This window comes from Triplophysa dalaica, chromosome 7, assembly GCF_015846415.1.
Source record: "Triplophysa dalaica isolate WHDGS20190420 chromosome 7, ASM1584641v1, whole genome shotgun sequence".
In the NCBI taxonomy this organism is placed as follows: Eukaryota; Metazoa; Chordata; class Actinopteri; order Cypriniformes; family Nemacheilidae; genus Triplophysa; species Triplophysa dalaica.
The window spans coordinates 9,034,664-9,046,091 of NC_079548.1; the positions used below are offsets into that span (position 1 = coordinate 9,034,664).

Below are 11,428 nucleotides of genomic sequence, written 5' to 3' on the forward strand. Positions count from 1 at the left end.
AAAACATTCAGCGAGGCAAGAGGCTACTTTCACCATGCGGAATAAAATAATCATTGTATTCTTGTACATGTTATGGTTTTATAACTTGAGTGTTCATACTATACTATAATAACGATAAAGGTCAAAAGGTGAACTCTTATTTTCAGCTCATAATCAATAAAGACAAAACAAGTGCGAACCTAACGAGTTTGGTAAAACGGAGGTCGGACAGAGGTGCAAATGGGAGGGGCATCCGCAAGTGGGTGGAACCGAGGATTATGATTGGTTTATTTAATGTTGTGTGTAGAAGTATTGGTTCATGATCCACAGTTGGTGTAGTGTCTTGGGATACTAACAAAAGGAAGACTCAGCCAAGGCCATGATGGTCACTTTATTGAGGACCCATCACAGTTTCAGACATGCACACAAAAGCATTCAATGGCGCAACACACTTACGCTTCTTCACAGCCTTTAACAATGCCTAAAACACAATTACTGCCCCCTGCTGGGCATATCTCAATATCCACATACAACAGTTGGTGGCTTGGAATATTTTGTATAAAAATACAAGACTTAGCCCTCCCCAAAACCTAACTCACTGAAGTGGCAGCACAATCTGATGGTAACACACAATGTCAGAACAGCAGTGAATAATCAGTTTGATAATTGGTAACGTAAATAGAAACTGCAGCGCCCGCAGTGGTTTGGAGAAATTGTGGTTGCTGAATGTTTATTTTTTGAAAGTTTTATTATGCCATGCTGGCCATAACTTCTCGTTGCAATGAACTCGTATTATTGTATATTAATTTGATGCATTTGTGATAAAACAAAACTTTAAACACAGATGAAAATGTAATTTCTTATATAGTGTTTCATTACTGACTCTAGCGGGCTAAGCTCCTCCCACATGCAGTGTATGGCGTTTACTCCTCCCACCTGCCGTTCTCCGGGCTGCAGCGACCACTACTTGAATCAAACAGCAAAATAACAACATTGCAACGCATGGGACATCTTTGCATGTGATGATATGATAGCTTGTTTAGAAAAGTATTTGAGGTAAATCACATTTCTTTCACCGGAGTTGTCCATCATTTTGCAGCAGCAGATAATCTTTTAAAGCGCAGGGGATGTCAAGGTGTTGTATAGAAAAGTGACACAGCGACCCCAGGTGGCGGCGGAGCGCACAGCGGCACAGGTGCTGAAGAGAGCGCGGCTGACCGCTCATTTGTCTGACCGTGTCCAAAAAACACTGATGTTCCTAAACAAACAAACAATTATCATCAAAAGTGAAATAGTCAAACGGTAATCAAAGAGATCTTAAAAATACAAGTAGAGGCTTAATAAAATCATGTTATCCTGACAATCATGACAAAGACAAATCACAAAAAAGATCTCTTTAAGATCTCAATTTTGTTTCTGGATTAAATAAAAAACAAATGGAGATCAAATAGATGTATTCTTAGGTCTCCTGTTTCTCACATTTTTCCAGAGCTTTAATACAACAACTTTTTCTTATGAATGAAATTGTTTATGGGTTTTCAAATAGACCTTTTGTAGTTCCTCAGGGATGTCCTCAAACCACTCATCACATGCTGGCACCACTGCATAACAATTCAGCATCACCTCCAGAGCGTCAGGAGAGAGAAGGCAGAGTTTCAGCATCTGAGACACGCAGATATAAAAAAAATGGATTCATAATAAAGAAAATGATGCAAATGTTTGTGAGCTTTGTATGCACAAGTCTATGAAATAGCAACATAGGTTGATGGGGTTAACTCCCAACCCAGCAGTTCTTTCTTGTTAAATATCCTGATTCTACTTGAATTCTTTTGGATTATTAAAGTATTTTTGTCTATAGTATGTGCTTACTCTAGTTGAAGCAGGCTGTGCTCCATAGTTGAGAAGCAATCGAGCTACAAGGTTTGGCTGCTGGTCTGGGTAATCCTCTATTACCTGAAAAAAAAGAAAAAGAGGCAATTATGTCTTAAAATTAACTTGTCTAATCTACAGTCTTCACCCGCAGTTCTACCTGCAGCAGGCAGTCCATGGGTGTGTATCCAGCACAGTTAGCTACATCTGCTTGGGCCCCGTGTTTTAGCAGTATTTCAACTATCCGTGGAGAACAGTTTCCACAGGCGTTATGCAGGGCCGTGTGCTTCTTTTTTCCGGCAGTCTGTGCGTTAGCCCCAGCCGCCAACAGTCTCTGGACAATACGCAGGTACCGCCCTGCATCTGCTGGCCTTTCTGCCCCGGCACAGGCAGCATTTAGGGGCGTTTCACCTTCTTGGCTCTGAGCCATCACGTCCCCTCCGTAAGACAAGTAGAGCTCGACGTGGTCCTCCAGCCCTCTTCTGCAGGCCACATGAAGGGGGGTGATACATGTGTCCTTCTGGGTCACATTTACAAGCGCACCATTGGTCACCAAGTGCTCTGCACACCTACAAGGCAGATAAGTTTACAGAATTGAAACCTGTAAACTTGAATGTAGAAGTTTACAGAATATGGAAGTATTTCATTGTGTACCTTCAATGTCTAAAGGTGTAACATAAAATGTTCTCATAAGCTTTTGTTATAATTTTTTTGTTATGCTTTAGTATACTCACTGATATGTTTCCACTGCATTGCAGAGGTGCAACGGGGCATTGCCATCAACAGACAGCACGTCTGGGTCGGCCCCGTGGTCCAGGAGCAGGTGCACGCAGACATGATGGCCACCCGAGCAACCGTCGTGTAAAGCTGTTCGCCCACCTGGGTCTGCATTCACCTCAACTCCCCTAAACAGCAGTTCCTCAACACAGCCAGAGTGCCCCCTGCTGGCAGCTAGACGCAGTGCAGATGTCTGCTTCACCTTTGAGATAAGAGTCCACATTCCTGCACCAAGGAATAAATATTATTCTTATTGAAAATATAAGAAATCACATGATTTTGTATAATGTCCAGATTTTTACTCCAAAAGGATCCTACCCATCTCCGGGGCCCACGCCATCTCTTCATGAACTGTCTCCATCAATGCGTTGACCATGCCTGGGTCTCTAAGCACAGCGTACACTCTCTTCATGTCTCCACACATGAAGATGTTATGGATGGCTGGATCTCTGCACTGTATTTGAGGTGGAGGTGCACGGATGGTCTGGATCCTCTCATTTCCATGCCGGAGTCTGGGGGCGGCAGGAAGCGGTGGTCTGGTCATGGCTCTCCTGTGTGCCAGTGCCCGTCTGGCATCCTCCCAATCCTGAAGCTCTTGTTCCAGCCTTAAAGAGCGCAGAGAGGCAGAGGTGAAGGCAAAGGTGTCCCGGGACATTCCAACAGGAGTGTGGTAGTGTCTCAGAGTGGTGTAACTGGGGACTATAAATAAAATAAAACAGAAGCTGTTGTAAGATGTAGCGTGTTTGAATTCAGAGTCGTTTGCTGTTGGCATTCGAAAACAACAGGAGATAGTGACGGTCAGTCTAGGAAACAGAGCTAAGTAAAGCACTTACGTGGCATTTCAAACACTACAACATATTAGTAAACAAGACTCTTCTTACCTTTAAATTCCTATGTTGTTGTGCAGGCTGTACTTTAAGAATATAATAATTTATCCCCCAAAAACTGGATATCTGAGATAGATAGTGCTCACAATTGATCATAATTTCTGTTCATAAAAACGACCGCATGTCCTTTCATGAACGAAGCGTGACCTGACACACGGTGGCTTCTTGGTATTAATAGACCAGAATGTGAGAATATATTTTCAGCAGCAGCACGACATCACCGCTAGATGGCGCATCAAGAAATTCCTTTCGTGTAAAATTCCATAAAAAACTAAACTTTCGATTTTTAAACAACACACTTGTGTTTTTGAATGATTAATCATAATAGGTTAAATATTTACATAATAGGTTGAATGCATATATTTATTCTTTCTTATTACAACTTTCTAAACGATAGGAGAATAAGACACCAAAATGGTAAAAATGACACAAAAATAAGGGAATTGAAGTAGTGACCAAAATGTTCAATTATAGCCTTAAGAAAGGAACCTGCTCATCCCAAATATGGCCATATTTATAAAATAAATCCCATTGAATTCATTACTAGGAGTTCTTTTCATCAGGGGTTTGTTTATAAAACATATTTCAAACATTAGGCAAAAAAAGACATAACCGTTCTTACTTTAGAAAGTTAAAAAACGGCTCCCCCCGCTGCATTCCGCTCAAGTCATAAAAACTTTGAAAAAGCACTATTCCCGGTCCGCCACACTTCTTACTTTCACTTTTATTTCAATGTCGAAGCGAGACAGGCACTGAAATATCTCTTTGGGAAATGAAAAACAGCTTCATCTGAAAAGCGACACAACAGCGAAGTGTTGATATTACGACGCATGGGTGAGGTGATGAAGTGCGCATTTGATCTTGTTACAACAACAGTATAACTGTGCTTCTCACGAAGAGCTGTGTTGTTAGTTACACTTCCTTGTATGCTTCGATATAAACAGACGCTTCACTCAACTCCGATTTTATGCTTTTGATACCAAAACAAGTAAAACGAACTATTATGGCTTGTAAATATATACATTAATAGTTATATCAATATTAACCACGTGTTCGTGTTAAAATATAGGTATAGGTGCAGGATGGCAGAGGAAGGCCGTGCAGTGTACGTTCACGGTTTGCCGACAGACGTAGATCACGAACGGCTCCGGGACAAACTCCTGATTCACTTTCTACGCGCGAGGAACGGAGGAGGAGAGGTCACGTCGGTTTCTTTCATCAGTGGATCGCCAACGTGCGCCATCATCACCTTTGAGGAGAGCAGAGGTTAGAGTTTGTTTGTGACGGCTGCTGAACAGGGGAGAGGCATAAGTGCAGTAAGCACTGTGTGAGAAATATCTAAATGCATAAATATAACATAATGTAGGCCACGTTTATGCTTTAGCAATACACTATGACTTGCTTTAAAATAAAATGTATTTAATCTTGTGTTTTTCAATAGGATCTATTGACAGAAATGCAACAAAATATACATGACTATGTCTTCACAGGCGTATAAAGACTTTACATAATGAAGAGTTATGATTTAGTTACGTTAGAATGAGCTATTTCTATCTACATACGCCACGGGTCTATTTACATTAATGTTGTTTCTACAGTAGCCCTAAATGGACAAACTGCTCTATAGAGCACGTTTCGTAAATACATGATCTCCTTCGGCAAAGTAGCAAATAAGTGACGACATCCTAGTTTTGTGTCAGCCACCATAGTGCTTCGAAAGGGAGGGGTGGAGGGAGCCATTGGTTGCAATTTGCAACCTCATCGCTACATGTCGCTAAAATTCTTACACTGGACCTTTTAATATGTGGTCACATGATAAAATTAGGCACTGTAGGTTACCCACCGATATTACCTCACTCTTTATATTTCTGGTGCTGGAAAAGTGCATTTAAACATAATTGTCAAAGTACTTTGAAATAGGAATAGGAAACAATCCAAATGCACAGATCCAGTCCGAGGCTGCCAGAGTTTGCATATAGCTAATTAGGTTTGACCCTTGCAGGCCGATTGATCTGGCCAGGCTAGTGTTGTCAGACTCAGTTATTGATAAAGTGTTTGTCGTTGGAGGAAATTCAATGTGAATAGCAAGTGAGTTTTTAGTGTGCTTGGGTGTCCGTTTCACAGCATCGTACGACAAAGTATATTGTGTTATTTGTAAGACTAACATTGAAAGTCTGATGCTTTTATAAAGAGATCATTATCATAAATTAACATTTGTGTGTATCTGATTATTGCTTTTCAAAGGAGATTGATCATCTCTCTTTGGTTTCATTTAGTGGTCCAGAGTGCACTTCGTCATCATCCTCACATTATAGAGCTAGATGGCAGAAAGTATGAACTCTCCTTGAGCTTTCCAATTCACACGCCCTTGAGCCTGAATAAGGTTGGCTAACAAAATAAACATTATTTTTCACTTTTCCTTACACTTTTTAATATGATATATACTCATTACTTTATTTTGTGTCATTGTCTTTATTTAGGTGGTCCTCGATATGGCTGTGAGCATAGATTGCAGTCAGCTTAAACAGGGTGCAGAGACACTAAACACACTGCGCAGTAAATTTCCAGGCCTATATATGAAACCTGGCCTAATACAGCAGACGTGCACCTTGCAAGGCACATATTCTGTGGTTCAGGATGCCTTGTCTTATATGCAGAAGTACTTTAGTCTCACACAAAATCTTGCAAAGACCAAATATCCTGATGCTAGTGAAAATAGCGGCCATACTCCAGAGAAAAGGGAGGACCTTGGGAGTCAAGATCAACAGAGAGGGACCAGTTCTGCACACCAGTCATCGGCATTTTACTTGAGAAAACATGACATTGAATCTACTCTGGGATTAGGAAAAGAGGGGTATGGACTGAAAAATAAACCTGAAAAAGCCAAAGTGGAGGAGGGGGCAGAGTGCAGAATAAATGAAACCGATTGTCAAGATCTTTCACTCATCATGGAAGCTGATGTGTTTGCATATTTGCAGAACAACAAAGAGTACAGGCATTTATTGCAAAATCATGGCGCGCAAGTGGTTCACGTGACATCTGACGGGGTCACAACCCTGTACCTCCAATCAGAGGTAGCAACAGGGTCACGGGATACAAAGAAAATGCAGCAAGCTCACAAAGAGCTGAGGCAGCTTTACCAACAGCAAGAGAATTGCCTGAGGAAGGACCAGCTTCAGAGACGCTTCCTCTTCTTGCCAAATGGTCTGACTGCAGAGTTAAAAAACGTGCAGTCAGTACTCCCTAATGTTCTCCTTAGTTATGACCAAGACAACGTTTATATAGTGGGGGAGAAAAGTGAGGTATCTCAGGCCAAACAAATTCTACTGATTGGGACAGGTGAGGGAATGATTGGGAGCATGACAGAATTACCAGCATCCTCTTCCAGTTCTGCATCCCCATCACCGGAACCCTTTGAAAAAGAACTACTAACAAAAAAGAAAAACGAAGCGCAAACTCAAATGACCCCTAAACTGATTGGCTCAAACACAGAACGAAAAGGAGAGGGCGGAAAAGAATACAAACTAGCGGCTCGGTTTAAGAACTCTGGGTTTGGAGGTAGGGGCCTTTGTGCTAAAGAGGAGATGGGTGGAGATCTGAAGAGTATCACAAACAAAATGGAAATGCTAGGGTTAACCCCGAACTCTCAGTTAACACCACACATTAGGCCTTCCCTTAGTACTGGAGGCATTATCAGTCATGAAGTGACCGCTGAGGGAACTCCAACATTCAGGATGACAGGGCTAAACTGTACAGGGGAGGATGTCCTATTTAAAAACCAAGACAGGCTATCTTTGAATACATTAGGGAGCAACACATTCACTGGAAAATCAACTTCTTACCCTGCATACACTTCTGCAATGGCAACAGGAATCAATGCCACGTTGAACCCAAGTGTGAATGCTCTTTTGGATAGTAATACAGAATTGAAGTCCGCTGCCCCCTTCGCAACATCAGCGCCAACTTACACATCTGCTTTAAGGAGGACTAATAGTTTTTCTGGTCAGCTTTGCCTAAAAGAGCAAGTGCAAAAGAACCATATCCCTACTGGGTCATTGACTGACACACGTGCACATCAAAGAGCAAGATCCAATAGCCTTAGTGGTGGTAAAGTCAGTACAGGTTTACCTGTTCCTACAGTGGAAGCCGAATTTACAGTGTCTTCAGTAATGTGGAACTACATAAAAGAAGCTTACCACAACCAAGTGGACAGCATAAAATCTGACTTGCAGATGTCCGAGAAACAAGTAGGCAAAACAGAGCTGAGCGTGGTACTGAAGAGCACAGAGTCCTCTAAGGTTGAGGAAAGTCATCGTCAGTTTCAGAATTTAGTGGCTATGGTAGCCAGTGACTTCACTGTTTGGGATTTGCGTTTGGCTGAGCTTGGCCTGGTTGAAAAAGATGATATCTTTGAGGCCTGCTGCATGGACGTGCAGTCGCGTTTTCGTAAAGTCATCTTGCACACATTGATGGACAGAATTTTCATGCTTGGGCCAAAATTGCTTTGCTCTCAAGTCAGTGATATATTTAGGGAGGTATTTCCTGTGAAGGAGTTTAATTCATTTGACCCAATGGTGCACCTGCAAGAGGGTGTTGCTCAGGTAACAACCAAGGCATCTTTAAGCACTCTAGACCAAATAAGCAGGCGGGTACCAAAAGTTGACCACTTTAAGTCTGAACAAAATGAAATGATTCCATCTAACAGCGGTCAAACCAAATGCAAGAGTCAGTCAACGAAACAGAAATCAAGTACATTCGAAAGTTCAGAAAAACTTAAGTCAAAGAAAGATGAATTAAGCAAGACAAGCTTACCCAGTCAATCAAATGATGTCAGAAAAGACCAAACGGGACTAAGAAGTGATGAGCAAAGTTCTTTTGCTCCCAGAGCACACAAAAAAGAAGATATCTCATTGACGTTGAAACAGACCAACCTGCTTTCCCATAAACTTTTAGACCATTGTGTGTGTGGAGCAAGTGGCCCTGACGTGAAACGGACCAGCTGTGGTGTCATCCTATGCAGTGTCTGCCTCACAAAGCATTCACAATGCAGAGTTTGTGGACTGGAAGAGTTACATTCTAAGAAGAAGGTTCTGGAGAATCCGTTACAAGGCTCAAAGGATGTACGACAGAATCAGACGCAGGAGCATCAAGAAGAGCAGCATTCAGGAAAAGAGGCCCGAAAAGATCATAAGGGCATCCGTGGCACTGTGAGATTTTCCGAGATGTCTTTGAGCATTCCTGGTTTTGATCGATACACAACAGCCAAGATCACATATTACATACCTGATGGCATACAGGGGGTATTATTCCTAATACTTAATTTTTAAAGTGAAGCATCATAGCATGTGGTATACAATAATCAGGCCTCGCTCTAAACATCTCTTGTAGGATACCGATCCATGTCCCGGGTCATCATTCCAGGGTGGTCGGTTTGAAGCATACCTGCCACTCAGCCCAAAAGGAAAGGCTTTAATGCACTGCCTTGAAAAGGCTTTTCATAAAGGGCTAACTTTTGCTGTAAGTCGAGGCAAGAATGAAGGTGAAGGTGGAAAAGTGACCTGGGGAAAGATTCCTCACAAGACAAAGATGGACGGAGGAAAGAGTCTGTGAGTACAGATGTTGGAACTGCTACTCATATACTCAGAAATGTACTTTTTTCCCCATGGTTTATTCAGTATTTCACTAGATGTTGTTTTACTTACGTGTGTGTGTGTATCTTGTAACACATACATCTGAATATTTTGTCTTTGTAAAGTGGAAATAAAACATAAAAGTTTCTTTGTGTGTAGGAATGGATATCCTGACTCATCATACCTTAACCACTTAGCAGAGATACTGGAGGCTCATGGGATTGAATGAGTACCTGCGATTTGTCAAGATCAAGTCAAATCTTAATGGTGATATGACTACCACAAGTCTTCATCCTGACCACACATCATTTGCAAATAGTATTTTATATATCGATTACCTGTGATTTATATTGTAATGAATGTGGAATGATACTCTTAAATATAGTTTAATTAATAGGTAAGCCTACAGTATAAATAACGTTCAACCTCTGTAAATTCTGCATCGATTGAATGTCTCTTTGAATACAAAATCTTATTTTATAGTTTGTGTATTTGTATAGATGATTTGTTGAAAATGTTTTTTTTAAGTAAGTCTTCATCATACATGTAGCACAAGAAAACTTGTGTTTTGATGTGTATTGCTTGCTCTGGCTTTTAGTTGTGGTATTACTAGCTGAACTAGTTTGTGTATAATTTAGTTGTACAACCTTACAGTTCAGCAAAGTAAAACGTATTTTGTTTCAGTCAGTTATCAACAGTAGATGGTAGGTTTTTACATTTTTACACCGAAATTGTAAGTAACACTTGCCCATGCAAACCTTATTCTGCAAAAGATTTAAACTTAAGACAGTGTGAGAAGTTTTTGTATTGTAAAATTCACCTCAGTCAACCTAACTTTATCAGGGTTATTGATGTCACAGGACATTAAAAGGCGAGAAGTGTGTTCTCATATCAAACTTTAGCAATTTGTCTTATTTTCGTGCACTCAAATCATGTAAAGCTTGTAAACTTATGTTTGATGCATTTAAAGTCAAACCTTAAAAGACATATTTTTATGCATGCATGCATGCATTGGACCAAGAGAAGTTTCATTCAAGCTTATCAGAATCTAATGTAATACTGTGTACTTTTTAAATAATTAAATATTGTGTTGTCAAAGTTGACAAACACTTTTTAAGACTACTTTTTCATAGTTAGATATTTGCACAACCCAGTGACAAACAAATGGTGACTTATAATAATGTTTATGGCAGAAAATTTAAATCATGAAATATGGAGATCAAAGGTTTCAGAAGGACAGTGAAAGGTGAAAATAAGAAAGTACTGTAAATCAGACTTTGATATCACTTACTAACTGTGCCTATTCTGTAAATCTTAGCAGCATTATAGCAAACTGGTAATGTTTATGTACATCATATTGAAGAGAGTAGTTCCAAAGAGAAACAAACTCTGGTTACATGCTCTGAAACACAAAACACCTGACCTTGGCAGCATTCTTAATCTCTTCAGGGGTTATTTCCCGTACAGGGCTTAAGACGAGTCCATAACTAAAAAAATGATAGAGCTGTCTTAACTGAAAACTGCTTGCAGTGACATATCGTAAAATACAGCAGTGCCATTGTTTTGCACAACTGTAATGTTTGTTTGTATGGCATGGTTGTAAAAATTACTTAAATGTCCCAATTTAGCTAATGCATAGTCCTGGTTTAATATCTAATACATGTGTGGGAAACAGCCCCTCAATGTTTTGTCAAAATGGGTGAGCCAAGAGATCTGCTACTCCAAGACCAACTCAGCACTTCTGTGATCTATTGAATTCCCTGCAGGCTGTTTCTGCTTGGACTACGTTGGCAGCTGCTGGGATTAAAGAGTCTAACGGTTCCCCAAGGCCTTGTAATTGCATATTATAAATGTAATATAATGGACAGTGTTGCCTTAATTATTAAAATCAAATGGAGGTTAAGAACGAATATGTTATCAACCATATAAAGGGTTCTGCCTAAATACTTGAACCCAGTGCATGTAAAATATAAGATCTTAAAAATAAGATCCCACCTGATATTCATATTTTATTTTATAGTTGACATATCATAAGCAAAATGAAATAAAAATTGTTTGGTGTGTACAAACCTTTTCCTGTAATGCCTTTTCTCAAGAATTAAATACTTTGGCGACAGGGTTGAAATACCTGAACCTGTCAAGCAGGTTACACAACACAAACACTTGCATTCTCCGTGCCGAAAATAACAATTCAGATTCATGGTGTCCTCTGATGTGTTGAGAGCGAAGACAGATTTTGAGGAATGGCAAAGAAGTGTTTTGAAGATCAAAATCCTCTCTGTTGTT

The 11,428-nt window shown here is 40.3% G+C and overlaps 2 protein-coding genes across 9 annotated transcripts; one reads left to right on the forward strand and one right to left on the reverse strand.

Moving 5' to 3' along the window:
• Positions 1-354: 354 nt before the first annotated feature.
• asb16 (ankyrin repeat and SOCS box containing 16) lies at positions 355-4,253 on the reverse strand. Of its 5 annotated transcripts, none has more exons than XM_056751880.1 (7): positions 4,135-4,253; positions 2,944-3,324; positions 2,583-2,850; positions 2,009-2,417; positions 1,849-1,932; positions 1,528-1,641; positions 355-1,237 (listed from the first exon to the last, which is right to left on the reverse strand). In XM_056751880.1, exons 2-7 carry the CDS (start codon positions 3,278-3,280, stop codon positions 1,052-1,054), a joined length of 1,398 nt encoding a protein of 465 aa, XP_056607858.1. In that variant the 5' UTR covers positions 3,281-3,324; positions 4,135-4,253; the 3' UTR covers positions 355-1,051. The 5 variants fall into 5 exon arrangements, with proteins under 5 accessions (XP_056607858.1, XP_056607856.1, XP_056607857.1 ...); XM_056751878.1 differs by having other exon boundaries at positions 2,944-3,347; positions 4,135-4,181; XM_056751879.1 differs by lacking the exon at positions 4,135-4,253 and adding an exon at positions 3,507-4,119.
• Positions 4,217-9,624, forward strand: si:busm1-163l24.3 (uncharacterized). Of its 4 annotated transcripts, none has more exons than XM_056751846.1 (6): positions 4,217-4,351; positions 4,582-4,778; positions 5,789-5,895; positions 5,993-8,812; positions 8,901-9,118; positions 9,302-9,624. In XM_056751846.1, the coding sequence occupies exons 2-6, from the start codon at positions 4,595-4,597 to the stop codon at positions 9,369-9,371; spliced, it is 3,399 nt and encodes a 1,132-aa protein (XP_056607824.1). In that variant the 5' UTR covers positions 4,217-4,351; positions 4,582-4,594; the 3' UTR covers positions 9,372-9,624. The 4 variants fall into 4 exon arrangements, with proteins under 4 accessions (XP_056607824.1, XP_056607826.1, XP_056607823.1 ...); XM_056751848.1 differs by having other exon boundaries at positions 4,217-4,346; XM_056751845.1 differs by having other exon boundaries at positions 4,236-4,359.
• Positions 9,625-11,428: the final 1,804 nt, after the last annotated feature.